Below are 19,633 nucleotides of genomic sequence, written 5' to 3'. Positions count from 1 at the left end.
TGTCAGAAACCTGTGGGCGACTCTGCATGCACTGGCTATAGTCCCACCTACTAAGGCGGAGTATCATCACACCCACCCAGTAGCATATAGATTTCTTTCACAAGAGACATTGTTTTTCTCCACTTAATTATACTGCCTCTTTAACTTAATTTGTGAATGGATAGCGATAACCTGGCATGCAATAGCTATATACTGGGTCCATTGGTCTACAATTAACAAAATATGACCTTATAATTTACATGTGAATATTTACTTGAATGTGCAATCAACAGAAGCATAATGTCAGACATCCAGATAGGGCCGAGATCATTTCAAACTAAAGCCAGCTGACATTTGGGCTGTTATGTAGGTTGCTACCAATGTTCTCACTATTCTCCCACCGCACAACCACCATTATGGTAGGCCTATCTAGCTAAAAAAAAAAATGCAGCTTGTTGAGAGGTTAGCAAATAGAAATTACATTTAAAAAAAAGTTCCAAGTAATTCTCTTTAAAATTGGTTTTGCTTTATTCCATTACAGGCAGGGCAGTGAGGGGTGGCAGGGGTTAAATACATTCTCAATCTGGGACAGGAAGGAAAGGGTAGCAAACCAGGTAAACATGGACAAGACATCATTGAATTATTTATCTGTCAACACAGACCATTCTCTAAATCAGTTATGAATTTTGTTCAATTCAGCCAATAATCTGTCATATAGATCGTTCTCACTAAATATATTCATTTTTCTTCTCCATACAATTGTACTTTTTCTATATATGTCAATATTGATATAGATTTGTAATATACCTGTTATCGTAATACAGTCATTTTCTACGTTATTCTATTTTCATTTAATCTTTTTTATTTATTTATTTTTTACAAAGACAGGAAACAAGACATGTGCATATAAATAAGGACAAAGAAGACACTGCTGTACATGTCATGGCGAAAAGGGAATGTGGCATCTTTCTATGGTGGTGCTGATATAGCCTACACTGGGCCGTGACCCACTGCAGCAAAGCTATTTCACACTGGTTGTTCAACACTGTGCTGGCACAGTAGAGACTGCTGTGAGAGCATGGATTTGGGTGGTGTCAAACTCTAATCTGGCCACAGAGTGAGGCCTGTTGAGTGACACCACAGCAAAGCCAATTCTAAGAGTACAGCTTCTATAGGTCACCACAGTGACCCCTTCATAATGGATGTATTGTATCATAGGTCACTGTAATGACCCCACTTCCTATTATAGAATCTGTCTTTCTGCCATCACCATGGCAGCTAGTGGAGGCTGCTGAGTGGTGAAAGGCTCATAATAATGGCTGGAACAGAGCGAATGGAAATCAAACACATAGAAACCATGTTTTTGATACCATTCCGATAATTCCGCTCCAGCTATTACCAAGAGCTCGTCCTCCCCAATTAAAGGTGCCACCAACCTCCTGTGATGTTGACACCCAGTACTTTTTCACTTGGACAGGGATATTTTCCCACAGAGATATTCCCTTATTTTGAGAGTCGGCTGAAATGCACCAGCCTTTCCCAGCAACTGAAAGCAGAACTCATAGAAAGAAAACCACACTGTTACGAGAGTAATAATAAGGATAATAATACCATCAATAAGAGTAAGAAACAACAGCTATAAATAATGTAGTATGTTTGATCCAACCAATACAACTGATATGAAATATGTTTGTAAAATGTAGTGAAAGTGGCCACTACAACCCGTACAGTTCAACCTCAATATGCTTGAGACGAACCAGTTTAAAGGGAACCAAAGACATAGAAGTCATTGACATAATTGTGTACCTCAGCAAGACCCCTTTAAGAGGAACAATCTCCTACAGTGCATCTCATGTTTTTTTTAACAGCATAATTGGCTTGGTAGAAACAGTTAGAGAGAGACATGTTTTGGGAGATATGTGCCATGGCAGTGGTGTTGGGATAGCTTCCTCATCCTCTCCAGGGCGTTTTAACACAGTTTGAACGGGAATAGACTGATTCACTATTAAAAGGGAGCGATACCAAAATATGTCTTCTCCCTCTCGGAGTTAAACTTGAAACCTGTATCTTTGTTTTGTCAAAGTGTACATTTTACAGTATTTCACAAACATAAACAACATCATATCTTATAAATACATTTGGCAATACATTTTTGGGCAAACAGGGGGCAAATTGTGCATTTTGATGTGTGTGAGATGGTCCGTATGTTAGTAAAATGGATACTACGTTCCTCATGCTATAAAAGACAACCAAAGACCAAAACCACATTCTTAACATTTGTCACAATCACTGTTTTAAGACACATCAATTCTCTATGATCTACACTCCTTCTCTTCCACACTGTCATTTCCTGATAGACCTGAGAAACAAAACGTCTCCTCTCTATTGTTCAGCATCTGTCTCCGTTTATTTTACTTTCCTGATATTAAAGATGAATAAGCTTTAGGAGCTGATGAAGGAGGAGGGTTAATTGTGATTATGTGCCAATGAAAACCCCACCTAGTGTCTAACTCCTCCCTGTCCCTGTTCAGTTGTCTCCCATTTGATAAAGTCACGTCACTGCAGGGCTGTATGCTATCATGTGTTGATGTGAGATAGTGTGTGTTGGAATGACAGTCAGTGGTGAGGCTATTCACTCCAAAGCAGAACATGCCCCTGGCATGCAGACAGAAATTAAAATGTATTATTACAATAGTAGTGAAAATGCTTTACACAGCTTTTGACACCTGAAAATGGAACAATCGTTTTTAATCTCAGTCTTATTCATTATGGTCTGCCATGTCATGTCTTTGTAAGGTACTGTAACAGTATAGCAGATTGCATTCCATCGCATGCATGTTCAGTGATACTTTAACATCAGATAGATGCAGCAACGGAATAAGGAAAGAGGAGAGAGAAAGAGTCATGGAGGGACTGAGTGGGCCACTATACCATAGACGCCAGTGTGTTTTCTTCAGGGTAGGGACAGGGAGTGGATGTTCTTAGTGAGTGCGTGGGAAGAGGTGCTCCGTCAGCAGGAGAGAGGTCATTGAGCTCACCAGAGGAAGAGAGAGGGAATGAGGGTGAGAGGGAGATGCCAGAGGAAGGGTCAGCAGATCCAGCAAAGGTACGCGGGGGCTTGGGGACCAGGTTAGGCTCCATTGTGGCCCGAGCCATAAGCTGTGTATCGTCCCCCCTCGGTCCTTCCACTGGCCCCTCTCCCTGACCATACGACCCCCGACCAGACTCAGACTCCCCGTCAGACAACTCCAGAGGTGGTGAGCCACTGCCATCCAGCCTAAAGAGAGAGTCCAGGTACTGTGCAAACTCCAGCACTGCCTGGCTAGGGTTGCCGTTGGACAGCTGGGCTGGAGGAGTGGAGGAGGAGGGCTGTGACTCTCCTGTCTCTGTTTCCCATCCTTCTACCTCTACTCCCTCCTCCTCCTCCTCATGGCTGATCCGTGGGCTGAGGGGAGCATTAGGGGTGCTGCCTGGGCTGTAAATGCCAGGCATTTGATGGCAAGGGGCGGCACAAGGCTCTTTTTGTGTGAAAGGCTGACCTATGACACTCTGGGCCAGTGGTGCTGGGGAGTGGTGGCCACTATAGTGCGGGGTGGAAGGGGAGAGCCGCATGGGGTAGTCTGGGGTGGAGCCGGATCCCAGAGGAGTGAAGTAAGGTCCTGCCTCTCCCAGCTCGTGCTCTGGGGTGGCCTGGTAGAGGCAGTCGGCAGCCAGCAGCTCAGTGCGGGAGCTGAGAGAGGGGTTCTCCTCAGGGATAGGTGCATTCAGTTGGAAGGGGAGGCACCCCAGCATGGGCGAGCCCCTGAGTGCAGCTGAGGAGCGTCGGGAGTCCAGGCTGTAGAGGGACTCGGCGTCTGACAGGCTCTCCATCACAGCCAGGGGGGCGTGGCGGTCCCTCAGCTCCACGGTAAGGCGCTCCCTGGCCCCCCGCAGAACCACTGGCACTGGGGGAGGGGGGCACTCCGCAAAGCCATCCAGTGATATCTCAGAGCGAGCACAGGAACTGAGAGGAGGAAAGGAGGGAAAGAGGATGAGAGCAAAGGAAAGAGGGAGATTAGAGGGGAGAGAGGGAATACATTGGAGGCAGAATACGGTAGGAATAATATAAGATGGATGTGGGTAAAGAAAGGGAGGTATTAGAGAGTAGAGATGATAGAGTGATAGAGGAGAGGGGTTGGAGCACAGAGGGGTAGGAGAGAGGGATAAATGGTTACGGTCACACTTCACAATCACTAACAGGTCACTAGACTACTTCTGTTCTACAAGGGCTAAACCAGACGGGGCGAGGGGACTGTGTACTACAATACGTTGCCACTGATCTGGAGTCAGACCAATGACTGTGGGTCAGAGAGCAAGGACCGTGCATGGGAGAAAGGTAGTGGCAGAGTCAATGCTGTCATGCTTTACTTCTATCTGAACACATAGAAGAACAAACCTTGAAGGACTAGGTACATTCTTGCAGACTCTTGCACATAACATACATTCCTTCATTGCCCAAAATAAAGGAAACACCAACATAAAGTGTCTTAATAGGTTGTAGGGCCACCACTAGCCAGAACGGCTTCAATGCACCTTGGTATAGATTCTACACGTGACTGAGACTCTTTTGGAGGGATGCAACATAATCAATTTCATGCTCATTCACCATTCAGTGGATAGGGGTATTGTCATCCTATGGGGGCAGAGTCATGATAGCTAAAATAATGTAAAAAATAACAGCCTGCCCAGCATTTTTAGACATAACCCTAAGCATGATGGGATTTTAATTGTTTAACTAACTCAGGAACCACACGTGTGGAAGCACCTGCTTTCAGTATACTTTGTATCCTTCATTTACTCAAATGTTTCCATTATTTGGGCAGTTACCTGTACACATGCATGAGATTTTTGATTATAGTCAGTCAGTCATACATGTTCCCAGTCTCTGCCCAGACCCTCCCAAAGCTCCACCCATATCCCAGTGGACTAACCGAACACTGCTGTTCCTGCGGTGTTGGGTGGTTGGGGTGGGTTGTTGGGTGGCAGGAGGCGGGGCGGCTGCCATGAAGATGGTCTCTGGGTTCAGGTCCACCTCGGTTGGGCTCACCATTACCTTAGCAGCCGACAGCAGGGCTGTCTTCCCTTTGTTATAGTTCTCCAGCACCTGTCAATAACACGGTAGGAGGAGCAGTCAATTTACTGCTACCAGCATTGTTGACATTATTGACTGATTTGGAGGCTCTGGAAGGACTGAAGGAGGAGGGAGAGCAGTAACAGTGAACTAAGGTGATCAGTAAGGAGAATTTAAGTGCTGTAGAACTGGAATGGCCTGTATATGTCATTGACATCAGCAAGAACAATGGATTGACAGGTAGGCTAGTACAGGAAAAAGTGAATGTTAAGATGATTGAAAACAAGGCATTAGAGACAAGTCAAAATTGTGTCAAGTGAAGGGAAAGATGAAGGTCAGAAATACTAAGTCCATCCACCCTCATTTGTTTAAGCATGATACTTGAATACTGAACAAACCTGAATAGCACAGGCAAACACCAAACCCGAGTAGATACCAAAGTCATGCACTATACCCCTGGATACAAATCTCAGACATTCACGTTGCTGCAGAAGTATTCCATAATATGTAGGCCTACGCAGATGTATGTGTGGTGTGTACACCGTAAGTAGGTTACTCATCTAAACTGATGAAAAAGAAAAGAGAGCAGAGAGGGCACAGACAACAGTTACTACACATTCATGGTAATCACATCACCACACAGAGAGCACAGACAACAGTTACTACACACTCATGGTAATCACATCACCACACAGAGAGAGCACAGACAACAGTTACTACACACTCATGGTAATCACTACACCACACAGAGAGCACAGACAACAGTTACTACACACTCATGGTAATCACATCACCACACAGAGAGCACAGACAACAGTTACTACACACTCATGGTAATCACATCACCACACAGAGAGCACAGACAACAGTTACTACACATTCATGGTAATCACATCACCACACAGAGAGAGCACAGACAACAGTTACTACACACATGGTAATCACTACACCACACAGAGAGAGCACAGACAACAGTTACTACACACTCATGGTAATCACATCACCACACAGAGAGAGCACAGACAACAGTTACTACACACTCATGGTAATCACATCACCACAAAGAGAGCACAGATAACAGTTACTACACACTCATGGTAATCACATCACCACACAGAGAGCACAGACAACAGTTACTACACACTCATGGTAATCACATCACCACACAGAGAGCACAGACAACAGTTACTACACACTCATGGTAATCACATCACCACACAGAGAGCACAGATAACAGTTACTACACACTCACGGTAATCACAACACCACACAGGTAAATATATTATTTGTCTTTAATGAGTTAAAACACAAAATGAAAAAAAGCATGATTCAAGAACAACATATCATGAATAAATATGAAAACATGTGGATCACAAGCCAACACATTGTGACATGGAATATAACATTACAACATGAAAAATAGCTATAATGAAACATGAAAGTAAATGATAATGGGAGTTAACATTGAACAAACATGGATGGTATTGGTATGAAAGCTGTGTGTAACAGGAAGAGATGGACAGAGAGGGAGGTGAGTAAAAACAGTCAGCTAATGATGGGCGTCAATCAGCATAGAAAAAACTAAATGAAGTCCAGTACTTTCCTGGACATAATTATAGAACATACTGAGAACCAGGCGAAAGACCAATAAGGCAGCAAGCAGCATGACCTTAATATTTCCATAGCAACAACAACAACAACAACAGAAAAAGGCACATCACCAACACCCCAGCAGCACCATAGGGGACACCATCAGAAACAAAGCCACCAAGATCAAATACTGTAAAACAAATCATCCAGTAGGTGCATCTCCAACAGTGCTCAGAGTGCTCTCCCACAGCGCAGAACAGTACCAGGGAAGTACTGTTCTGCCTCCATGACCAGTGCTTGACTTGGACTGAAATAGGTGCTGGCACTCATTTTGAGAGCTGGTACTGTTCACATTTAGGTGCTTGAGGTAGGAAAAGGAGCACAAGCAGTAGAAAATGCGAGGTGCAGGTATTCAGCTCTGGTGAGCTCCTGCCCAAGTCAAGCACTGACCATGACTAATAGACAAGCACGTCCTCCCTCTTTGTAACGAACCCATTGAGATATATTATTAGGTCAATTTATCTTTTGTCTAATTATATCAATGAATTGAGCATAAACCAGGGCTAGCTCAGTGCTCCATCATCTCACTAATATAAAGTGAACTGGTCTGAATGGTCGAAGGTTATTTCAGGCTGGTCAATCTGTACAAGTAGTCATCACCGTCAGGTAACAGGCTACTCTAATATAAAACCAGACCATTAGAATCTATTTGATGTGACCACACGGTCTACAGGAGCCTGGTTACCAGTCTGTTTGTGCCATCATGCCAACTGTGGGGGAATCAGAGGACTCAGAGACACTTAGCACATCCTCCTTACTCAGGACACCTTGAGCTGCCAATTAGGAACAGTAGGAGGCCACAAGGAATCATAAGGAGGGGGTTAGTGTTAGAGAAATTGGGGTAACCATGGAAACCTCACTGCATCTAGAGAAAAGCGTGCATTAGTTCGTAAGTAGGTTGTGTGGTGGTTTCTCAATCTGAACAATTTGAAGCTAAAGCAAAGAGCAAGACAGGGTTTGTAAGACTGAAGAGGCAGAGGAGGACTGTGAGCTGGAAAGGAGAGGTAGAGGCTGTAACGTTAAACCAGAGGATTTGGGATAGGTTGTGTGGGGGTGGTGGATTGTGTATTTGAAGAGTCTACTTGGAGAGATGAAGGGGTATTGGATATTAGAGGTTCAGAGGGGCTTGGTGGAAGGGTACTGCAGGGTACACCTGTAAGAGAAGTAGATGGGGTCTGTCTGTCATGATTGTGGGGGAAAGGGTAGGTCTGTTTGGGGTGGTACTTGATGCTTGAGGGAGAGAGAGTGGGTGTGACACAGAGGTGTAGAGAACAAGTCAGTTTCCTGAGTAGAGGGGCCATTCGATAATAGGGAGACGGCGGGTTGGTCAACGTGGGAGACGGCGGGTTGGTCGACGTGGGAGACGGCGGGTTGGTCAACGTGGGAGACGGCTGATTGGTCAACGTGGGAGACGGCGGGTTGGTCAACGTGGGAGACGGCGGGTTGGTCAACGTGGGAGACGGCGGATTGGTCAACGTGGGAGACGGCGGATTGGTCAACGTGGGAGACGGCGGGTTGGGTGGGAGACGGCGGATTGGTCGACGTGGGAGACGGGCGGATTGGTCGACGTGGGGAGACGGGCGGGTTGGTCGACGCGGGGAGACGGCGGGTTGGTCAACGTGGGAGACGGCGGGTTGGTCAACGTGGGAGACGGCGGGTTGGTCGACGTGGGAGACGGCGGATTGGTCGACGTGGGAGACGGCGGGTTGGTCGACGTGGGAGACGGCGGATTGGTCAACGTGGGAAACGGCGGATTGGTCAACGTGGGAGACGGCGGGTTGGTCAACGTGGGAGACGGCGGGTTGGTCAACGTGGGAGACGGCGGGTTGGTCAACGTGGGAGACGGCGGGTTGGTCAACGTGGGAGACGGCGGATTGGTCAACGTGGGAGACGGCGGATTGGTCAACGTGGGAGACGGCGGATTGGTCAACGTGGGAGACGGCGGATTGGTCAACGTGGGAGACGGCGGATTGGTCAACGTGGGAGACGGCGGATTGGTCAACGTGGGAGACGGCGGATTGGTCAACGTGGGAGACGGCGGGTTGGTCAACGTGGGAGATAAAAGTTTGGTCTATTTGCGTGGAGGTATGTGATGGTTCAGTGTGGGAAAGACTACCTCTATAAGAGGAGGGGTAGAGTGTGTTTGGGGAACAGATGGGGTATCTAGGAGGGGTAGATGGCAGCTCTATTTTGGCAGTAGAGGGACCATCTGAAAGAGAACAGGGAGAGGAAATGTATTTGTGGGTATCAGAAGAGCTATCGGAAAGAGGAGAGGTAGAGAGTGAGTCTTTGTGGGGGTTAGAGGAGGTATCTGAAAGAGGAGAGGTGGAGAGTGAGTCTTTGTGGGGGTTAGAGGAGGTATCTGAAAGAGGAGAGGGAGAGAGTGAGTCTTTGTGGGGGTTAGAGGAGGTATCTGAAAGAGGAGAGGTAGAGAGTGAGTCTTTGTGGGGGTTAGAGGAGGTATCTGAAAGCAGAGGTGTAGAGGGCAGCTCTGTTTCAGAGGTTATGACCACAACAGTGCTGGCTGGTTGGCCCTCATCCTCCATCTCCATTGGCTCTGCACCTGCCTGCTCAGAACTGAGACCAAATGGTTCCAGTACCTGCAGAGACATCATAAGTATCACACAGACATACAACCACACCACTGCAGTTTCAATCACACAACACCATGCTTATTACACCAATACCCAACACACAGCAGACACAGTCCAACACCAATGCAGTTCCATCAGAGTAACCTCAGTATTGACTAAGCATGTAGTGCCTGTGGAGCAGACCAGACAGAACATCCAGCACACCGTCAGTGAACAGCACCCTTCTCCAGCTACCGCACAAGAAAACATGAGGTTAGTTCTAACTATTCATTGAAAACATACAATTGTTAGGACTGCTTTTACAGACAGAAACCCACAAACACATCCATACATTGAACATTCATCCAGTGTCGTCACCTGCCAACTCAGTGTATGAATGATGTTTGATTCATTGATATTTCCCTCAGTGCATTTCACCAGCGCTCCGCTACCTTATTCTGTCACCTTCATTTTATCAACAGGAAACCTCCACTCATCCCATCCAACACACAAAGGAAACCCAGACAGACATGGACAGTGTATCTATTATATTCACAGACCTTGTTGAGTCCCTCCATCACCATGTGAGGCATGTGCTCATTTAGCATGGCAGGGGAGATGATGACCTCGTTGAAAGACTTGTTATCCCCCCAGAGAGCTGAGTAGGTGGGCTCCTCCTGTCCACAGCTACACACAGAGGGGCATGCTAAATGATATACGCAGCAAAATGATGTATGCATGCACATTTATACCAAAAGTAATGTCTGAGTAAAGCCAGCCTTTTCCCTAGTACAGTTTCTATCCAATTAGCATTAAACATGTCACACTAGATGTGTACTAAACTGATTGGTAGTATACACTGTCCTCACTGGACTAAAGGAATGCATTTGTGAGGATGCTGTTCATCGATAAAATACCGCTAAGCTCACCACAAAGCTCTCAGCCTTGGGACTGAACTCCTCCCTATGCAACTGGGTCCTGGACTACCTGACGGCCGCCCCCCAGGTGGTGAAGGTAGGCAACATCACCTCCTTCAAACTGATCCTCAACACGGGAGCCCCACAAGGGTGCGTCCTCAGTCCCCTACTGTACTCCTTGTATACCCACGACTGGGTGGCCTCACACAGTTCCAACTCCATCATCAAGTTCACTGACGACACAACAGTAGTAGGCCTTATTAACAACCATGACGAGACGGCTTACAGAGAGGAAGTAGGCATTCTGACGGTGTTTTACCAGGTAAACAACCTCTCATTCAATGTCAGCAAAACAAAGGATCTGATTGTGGACTTCAGGAGGAACCAAGCTGGGCACGCTCCCATCCTCATCAACAGGGCCGCCCTGGAGACGGTCAAAAACAAAGTTCCTCGGCGTAAGCATCTCCAAGGAGCTGAAATGGTCAAACCACACGGACACCGTGGTGAAAAAGCTTCGGCGCTTAAGATGGCGGAAAGGATAATTGATCTAGATCAAGAATCAGCCACCAATCTGTACACAAAATTCATCCACCTAAAACTTGAAAGCCTTTTACAAACACTACTCATCCCCTTCACTCAAAACAGATAGATATTTTATACAACAGCCGTTAGGCTGTATAATAGATAGTCTGTTGGTCCCTCCAGTATACAGCATATTGTACTTTCACTTTAAATGTGTAGCTATAACACTCTGAATTAATTATTTAGTGTGGTTTCTGTGTTGTTATATGTAAAGTCTTTCTTTTTCAATTAAAAAAAAAAAGTTTTATCCCCTTTTTCTCCCCAATTTCATGGTATCCAATTGTCCTTCGTCGGGAGAGACCCTCCCTAACCTGGACGACGCTAGGCTAGACCTCCCGGTCGTGGCCGGCTGCAACAGAGCCTTGGCGCGAACCCAGAGTCTCTGGTGGCACAGCAGTGCTCTAGACCACTGTGGCACCCGGGAGGCCCTATGTAAAGTCTTTTTAAGCACATGAGCAAACAAATCTCCCCCTTGTGGGGGAAGGCACGACAGTGACTCTTCAACCTCAGGATGCGGAAGAAATTTAGCCTGTCCCCGAGGGCCCTCACAGTGTCCAACAGGAGCACCATCGAGAGCATACTGTTGGGTTGTATCAACACTGCCGCTGACTGCAAGGCTCTACAGAGGGTGGTATGCTCGGCCAAACGCACCATCGGGTGCATACTGCCTGCCCTCCAGGACACCTCCAACACAAAGTGTTACAGGAAGGCCAAGAAGGTCATCATGGACCTCAGCCACCCGAGCCACGGCCTGTTCTCCCCGATTTCAACACTCAATATAGGAGCATCATGGCAAAAACTGACAGACTGGCCAAGAGCTTCTACCTTCAGACTGCTGAATAGCCACCACGAGGCAGCTACCTGCTCCCCCTGTCCCTCTCCTGCCCCCCGGACTTCATTTTACCTCCCCCCCAACGGACATTTATCCGCCCACCCCTGCCTCCCCCTCAACCACAATGGACATTTATCCTTGTTACTCACTCGTCACTCTATGGAGAAGTATCCTTGTTTACACACTTAACTACCTTTAATTGCTGCAGCTGTATAGAATTTAAAACAAGCTGTAAATATGTGTCAATATACAGTATATGCCGTCCTGTGATCTTTTTCTATTCTATTTTGACTTTTTATTCTTACTATATAAAAGAGGATTCCACAGTACCCTGAAACGACATCTGTGACCCTGTGCATGTGACTAACAAACTTTCTCGTGCCATCATTGTAATGCCAGGGCTCTTACCATGTCTCTGAGGGGTGGTTGTGGACCACGTGGATGACCTTGCCCGGGGGGTAGAGGGGGGTGGAGGCTGACAGGGCGATGCTGAGATCACTGGGATGCAGCCAGAGACGGGTGCTGGGGGGCACGGGGCTGCATGGGGCTGAGGGCCGTCGTCCACAGGCAGCTCGGACTTAGGAATGCACTTAGTTCCCCCTGCAATGATCCTCCACTGGCAGGGAGATATCAGCAGTTACAACCTATACTGATAGCGGTTACAGCACAGTGTTGATGCTTCCTTTCTGTAGAATATACAGAGCTTGACCCCCCCCCCACACACACACACACACTTTGCTATCTGATTGGAAATACAGTTAAAGTCGGAAGTTCACATACACCTTAGCCAAATACATTTAAACTCAGTTTGACAATTCCTGACATTGAATCCTAGTAAAGATTCCCTGTCTTAGGTCAGTTAGGATCACCACTTTATTTTAAGAATGTGAAATGTCAGAATAATAGTAGACAGAAGGATTTGTTCCAGCTTTTAATTCTTTCATCACATTCCCAGTACGTCAGAAGTGTACATACACTCAATTAGTATTTGGTAGCATTGCCTTGAAATTGTTGAACTTGGGTCAAACGTTTCAGTTAGCCTTCCACAAGCTTCCCACAATAAGTTGGGTGAATTTTGGCCCATTCCTCCTGACAGAGCTGGTGTAACTGAGTCAGGTTTGTAGGCCTCCTTGCTCGCACACGCTTTTTCAGTTCTGCCCACACATTTTCTATAGGATTGAGGTCATGGTTTGTGATGGCCATACCTTGACTTTGTTGTCCTTAAGCCATTTTGACACAACGTTGGAAGTATGCTTGGGGTCATTGGCCATTTGGAAGACCCATTTGCAACCAAGCTTCAACTCCCTGACTGATGTCTTGAGATGTTACTTCAATATATCCACATAATTTTCCTCTCTCATGATGCCATCTATTTTGTGAAGTGCACCAGTCCTTCCTGCAGCAAAGCACCCCTACAACATGATGCTGCCTACCCCCGTGCTTCACTGTTGGGATGGTGTTCTTCGGCTAGCAAGCCTCCCCCTTTTTCCTCCAAACATAATGATGGTCATTATGGCCAAACAGTTCTATTTTTGTTTCATTAGACCAAAGGACATTTATCCAAAAAGTCAGATCTTTGTCCCCATGTGCAGTTGCAAACCGTAGTCTGGCTTTTTTATGGTGGTTTTGGAGCAGTGGCTTCTTCCTTGCTGAGCGGCCTTTCAGGTTACATCGATATAGGATTCATTTTCCTGTGGATATAGATACGTTTGTACCTGTTTCCTCCAGCATCTTCACAAGGTCCTTTGCTGTTGTTCTGGGATTGATTTGTACTTTTCGCACCAAAGTACGTTCATCTCTAGGAGACAGATCGTGTCTCCTTCCTTAGCGGTATAACGGCTGTGTGGTCCCATGGTGTTTGTACAGATGAACGTGGTACCTTCAGCCGTTTGGAAATTGCTCCCAAGGATGAACCAGACTTGTGGAGGTCTACAATTTTGTTTCAGAGGTCTTGGCTCATTTCTTTTGATTTTCCCATGATGTCACGCAAAGAAGCACTGAGTTTGAAGGTAGGCCTTGAAATACATCCACAGGTCCACCTCCAATTCACTCAAATGATGTCAATTAGCCTATCAGAAGCTTCTAAAGCCATGACATCATTTTCTGGAATTTTCCAAGCTGTTTAAAGGCACAGTCAACTTAGTGTATGTAAACTCTGACCCACTGGAATTGTGATACAGTGAATTATAAGTGAAATAATCTGTCTGTAAACAATTGTTGGAAAAATTACTTGGGTCATGCACAAAGTAGATGTCCTAACCGACTTGCCAAAACTATAGTTTGTTAACAAGAAACATGTGGAGTGGTTGAAAACAAAGTTAATGACTCCAACCTAAGTTTGATTTATTTTGTTTAACCTTTATTTAACCAGGAAGGGCTCATTGAGATTTAAAATCTCTTTTTCAAGAGTGTCCTGGCCAAGATGGGCAGCACCAAGTCATTACAAAAATTACAGACAAACAACATGAAAAACTACAAGTAATTTAGTAAAAACCATAGAATTCACAAGAGTATAACAAAATCAAAAATAGCAAATTTAAAACATTGACAGGTCAGGGAATCAGTCTCAAGATCATTCATCAGTGATTCATCAGTGATTTAAAAATACTCATCGGGACAAATTCTTCCAGTTTAAAATATTTTGTCAGGCGTTCCAAGACGATGGCAGAGAGTACATAAAAGCCCTTTTACCAAATTCAGTTCGGAACAGTTAGCAGGATAAAGTCCAGCGAACAAAGAGTACCCACCACATTTCTGAACAATAAAAATGCCCAAATAAGAAGGTAGTAAACCCAAAATGGCTTTGTAAATAAAAGTATACCAGTGACTGAGCCTACGAGTGACTAGAGAAGGCCAGCCAACCCTGGTATACAAAGTGCAGTGATGCGTAAGAGTTTTGTAGTTTAAAATAAATATATGTGTATGTAAACCTGCGACTTCAACTGTACATGCGCTACCTTGGGCTTGTCGCTCTTCTGTAAGACTTCCAGCAGGTGGCGCCGAAACCCCTCCAACTGAGAGAGACCAATCCTATGAGAGACAAACAGGAGAGAAATGAGTACAGCTGTACACCATGACAGATATGATACTTGAAATAGGTGGGGTTTCTACATAGATGACATACCTTGGGACAAGGTCCTTTCCCAAAACGACAGAAGTGACAAACTCTTTGGAGTACTCCATGGCATCCTCACTGTAGAAACAAAATGATGAGGAGAGTCAAATCTAATTTTATTGGTCACATAGACATATTTAGCTGATGTTACTGCGGGTGTAGCAAAATACTTGTCAGAGACACAAAAAGTGAAAGAGGATGTGAAAAAAGGAAGAGCGGGTCAGAGTGTGATGTGTACTCTTCACTTTCCCTCCATCACCACAAACTGTTGCTGCTGAATTTCCAACCAGATGTTTTCCACACACAAAAATCATGAGTCTGATCTCATTCCAACTGGATAAATAATTCAACATCTCTCCACAGCAAGCGTCGATGTGTAGAGGAATCAAGGCCAGCGATGAGTTGCCCTTCGATAAAAAGAATCCAAGATATCGACATCGGTGTTACAAACGGGATTGGGATCTAATTAATATCAATAGATAAGATCAGAGACAAATGGACTAGATCACGAGTCACGACTGACAAATATGAAGAAGATCTCAGCACAGAAAACACTGGTGTATACAGAGATGGTGCTTCTGAGTTCCCTGCTTTATGCTATAACCTAGAAACTGGATGACTTGAAAAAGGCCTCTACCTCATCTGATCAGCAGAGATTTACATTTACATTTAAGTCATTTAGCAGACGCTCTTATCCAGAGCGACTTACAAATTGGTGCATTCACCTTATGACATCCAGTGGAACAGCCACTTTACAATAGTGCATCTAAATATTTTAAGGGGGGTGAGAAGGATTACTTTATCCTATCCTAGGTATTCCTTAAAGAGGTGGGGTTTCAGGTGTCTCCGGAAGGTGGTGATTGACTCCGCTGTCCTGGCGTCGTGAGGGAGTTTGTTCCACCATTGGGGGGCCAGAGCAGCGAACAGTTTTGACTGGGCTGAGCGGGAACTGTACTTCCTCAGTGGTAGGGAGGCGAGCAGGCCAGAGGTGGATGAACGCAGTGCCCTTGTTTGGGTGTAGGGCCTGATCAGAGCCTGGAGGTACTGAGGTGCCGTCCCCTCGCAGCTCCGTAGGCAAGCACCATGGTCTTGTAGCGGATGCGAGCTTCAACTGGAAGCCAGTGGAGAGAGCGGAGGAGCGGGGTGACGTGAGAGAACTTGGGAAGGTTGAACACCAGACGGGCTGCGGCGTTCTGGATGAGTTGTAGGGGTTTAATGGCACAGGCAGGGAGTCCAGCCAACAGCGAGTTGCAGTAATCCAGACGGGAGATGACAAGTGCCTGGATTAGGACCTGCGCCGCTTCCTGTGTGAGGCAGGGTCGTACTCTGCGGATGTTGTAGAGCATGAACCTACAGGAACGGGCCACCGCCTTGATGTTATTTGAGAACGACAGGGTGTTGTCCAGGATCACGCCAAGGTTCTTAGCGCTCTGGGAGGAGGACACAATGGAGTTGTCAACCGTGATGGCGAGATCATGGAACGGGCAGTCCTTCCCCGGGAGGAAGAGCAGCTTCGTCTTGCCGAGGTTCAGCTTGAGGTGGTGATCCGTCATCCACACTGATATGTCTGCCAGACATGCAGAGATGCGATTCGCCACCTGGTCATCAGAAGGGGAAAGGAGAAGATTAATTGTGTGTCGTCTGCATAGCAATGATAGGAGAGACCATGTGAGGTTATGACAGAGCCAAGTGACTTGGTGTATAGCGAGAATAGGAGAGGGCCTAGAACAGAGCCCTGGGGGACACCAGTGGTGAGAGCACGTGGTGAGGAGACGGATTCTCGCCACGCCACCTGGCAGGAGCGACCTGTCAGGTAGGACGCAACCAAGCGTGGGCCGCGCCGGGAGATGCCCAACTCGGAGAGGGTGGAGAGGAGGATCTGATGGTTCACAGTATCGAAGGCAGCCGATAGGTCTAGAAGGATGAGAGCAGAGGAGAGAGAGTTAGCTTTAGCAGTGCGGAGCGCCTCCGTGATACAGAGAAGAGCAGTCTCAGTTGAATGACTAGTCTTGAAACCTGACTGATTTGGATCAAGAAGGTCATTCTGAGAGAGATAGCGGGAGAGCTGGCCAAGGACGGCACGTTCAAGAGTTTTGGAGAGAAAAGAAAGAAGGGATACTGGTCTGTAGTTGTTGACATCGGAGGGATCGAGTGTAGGTTTTTTCAGAAGGGGTGCAACTCTCGCTCTCTTGAAGACGGAAGGGACGTAGCCAGCGGTCAGGGATGAGTTGATGAGCGAGGTGAGGTAAGGGAGAAGGTCTCCGGAAATGGTCTGGAGAAGAGAGGAGGGGATAGGGTCAAGCGGGCAGGTTGTTGGGCGGCCGGCCGTCACAAGACGCTAGATTTCATCTGCAGAGAGAGGGGAGAAAGAGGTCAGAGCACAGGGTAGGGCAGTGTGAGCAGAACCAGCAGTGTCGTTTGACTTAGCAAACGAGGATCGGATGTCGTCGACCTTTCTTTTCAAAATGGTTGACGAAGTCATCTGCAGAGAGAGGGAGGAGGGGGGAGGATTCAGGAGGGAGGAGAAGGTGGCAAAGAGCTTCCTAGGGTTAGAGGCAGATGCTTGGAATTTAGAGTGGTAGAAAGTGGCTTTAGCAGCAGAGACAGAAGAGGAAAATGTAGAGAGGAGGGAGTGAAAGGATGCCAGGTCCGCAGGGAGGCGAGTTTTCCTCCATTTCCGCTCGGCTGCCCAGAGCCCTGTTCTGTGAGCTCGCAATGAGTCGTCGAGCCACGGAGCGGGAGGGGAGGAACGAGCCGGCCTGGAGGATAGGGGACATAGAGAGTCAAAGGATGCAGAAAGGGAGGAGAGGAGGGTTGGGGAGGCAGAATCAGGAGATAGGTTGGAGAAGGTTTGAGCAGAGGGAAGAGATGATAGGATGGAAGAGGAGAGAGTAGCGGGGGAGAGAGAGCGAAGGTTGGGACGGCGCGATACCATCCGAGTAGGGGCAGTGTGGGAAGTGTTGGATGAGAGCGAGAGGGAAAAGGATACAAGGTAGTGGTCGGAGACTTGGAGGGGAGTTGCAATGAGGTTAGTGGAAGAACAGCATCTAGTAAAGATGAGGTCGAGCGTATTGCCTACCTTGTGAGTAGGGGGGGAAGGTGAGAGGGTGAGGTCAAAAGAGGAGAGGAGTGGAAAGAAGGAGGCAGAGAGGAATGAGTCAAAGGTAGACGTGGGGAGGTTAAAGTCGCCCAGAACTGTGAGAGGTGAGCCGTCCTCAGGAAAGGAGCTTATCAAGGCATCAAGCTCATTGATGAACTCTCCGAGGGAACCTGGAGGGCGATAAATGATAAGGATGTTAAGCTTGAAAGGGCTGGTAACTGTGACAGCATGGAATTCAAAGGAGGCGATAGACAGATGGGTAAGGGGAGAAAGAGAGAATGACCACTTGGGAGAGATGAGGATCCCGGTGCCACCACCCCGCTGACCAGAAGCTCTCGGGGTGTGCGAGAACACGTGGGCGGACGAAGAGAGAGCAGTAGGAGTAGCAGTGTTATCTGTGGTGATCCATGTTTCCGTCAGTGCCAAGAAGTCGAGGGACTGGAGGGAGGCATAGGCTGAGATGAACTCTGCCTTGTTGGCCGCAGATCGGCAGTTCCAGAGGCTACCGGAGACCTGGAACTCCACGTGGGTCGTGCGCGCTGGGACCACCAGATTAGGTGGCCGCGGCCACGGGGGTGTGGAGCGTTTGTATGGTCTGTGCAGAGAGGAGAGAACAGGGATAGACAGACACATAGTTGACAGGCTACAGAAGAGGCTACGCTAATGCAAAGGAGATTGGAATGACAAGTGGACTACACGTCTCGAATGTTCAGAAAGTTAAGCTTACGTAGCAAGAATCTTATTGACTAAAATGATTAAAATGATACAGTACTGCTGAAGTAGGCTAGCTGGCAGTGGCTGCGTTGTTGACTTTGTAGGCTAGCTGGCAGTGGCTGCGTTGTTGACACTACACTAATCAAGTCGTTCCGTTGAGTGTAATAGTTTCTACAGTGCTGCTATTCGGGGGCTAGCTGGCTAGCTAGCAGTGTTGATTACGTTATGTTGCGTTAAAAGAACGTAAAGAATAGCTGGCTAGCTAACCTAGAAAATCGCTCTAGACTACACAATTATCTTTGATACAAAGACGGCTATGTAGCTAGCTATGTAGCTAGCTACGATCAAACAAATCAAACCGTTGTACTGTAATGAAATGAAATGAAAATGTGATACTACCTGTGGAGCGAAGCGGAATGCGACCGGGTTGTTGAGTGCGGAAGTTCTATTCGGTAGACGTTGGCTAGCTGTTGGCTAGCTAGCAGTGTCTCCTACGTTAAGGACGACAAATAGCTGGCTAGCTAACCTCGGTAAATTAAGATAATCACTCTAAAACTACACACTCTAAACTACACAATTATCTTGGATACGAAGACAGCAAAGACAACTATGATAATCTAGAACCAGTTCTAACCACAAATGACCTTCTCAGAACAGCACTGGACAGGCAGAGCACTGGAACATAGCATATGTTCACACAACAAATGTTCACACAACCTCTTTCACTATGAGTTACATTGCAAATCCAGTTTGAGGGGACTGGCCGCTTTATAGAGGTTATTCAGCTTTTCCACAAGGCAAAAAGAAACAAGCCCCATAATAGAGGCAAATATCTACTGAAAGAAACAAGCCCCATAATAGAGCTTAATATCTACTGAAAGAAACAAGCTCCATAATAGAGCCTAATATCTACAGAAAGAAACAAGCCCCATAATAGAGCCTAATATCTACAGAAAGAAACAAGCCCTATAATAGAGCCTAATATCTACTGAAAGAAACAAGCCCCATAATAGAGCCTAATATCTACTGAAAGAAACAAGCCCCATAATAGAGCTTAATAT

The 19,633-nt window shown here is 46.7% G+C and overlaps 1 protein-coding gene across 1 annotated transcript in view; it reads right to left on the bottom strand.

Annotated features, from left to right (window-relative positions):
* Window positions 1-483: 483 nt before the first annotated feature.
* The window catches only part of LOC115113718 (diacylglycerol lipase-alpha-like), a 48,751-nt gene continuing 29,601 nt past the window's right edge, over window positions 484-19,633 (bottom strand). The window contains 7 exon segments of the mRNA XM_065013137.1: window positions 484-3,982; window positions 4,950-5,122; window positions 9,873-9,999; window positions 12,052-12,184; window positions 12,187-12,259; window positions 14,601-14,673; window positions 14,768-14,836. Coding sequence (XP_064869209.1) covers window positions 2,905-3,982; window positions 4,950-5,122; window positions 9,873-9,999; window positions 12,052-12,184; window positions 12,187-12,259; window positions 14,601-14,673; window positions 14,768-14,836 — 1,726 coding nt within the window. The 3' untranslated portion in view covers window positions 484-2,904.

The sequence above is a fragment of the Oncorhynchus nerka genome, linkage group LG28 (assembly GCF_034236695.1).
Source record: "Oncorhynchus nerka isolate Pitt River linkage group LG28, Oner_Uvic_2.0, whole genome shotgun sequence".
In the NCBI taxonomy this organism is placed as follows: Eukaryota; Metazoa; Chordata; class Actinopteri; order Salmoniformes; family Salmonidae; genus Oncorhynchus; species Oncorhynchus nerka.
The sequence above is the reverse complement of the archived record's forward strand: the minus strand, read 5'-3'. Positions and strand labels throughout refer to the sequence as shown.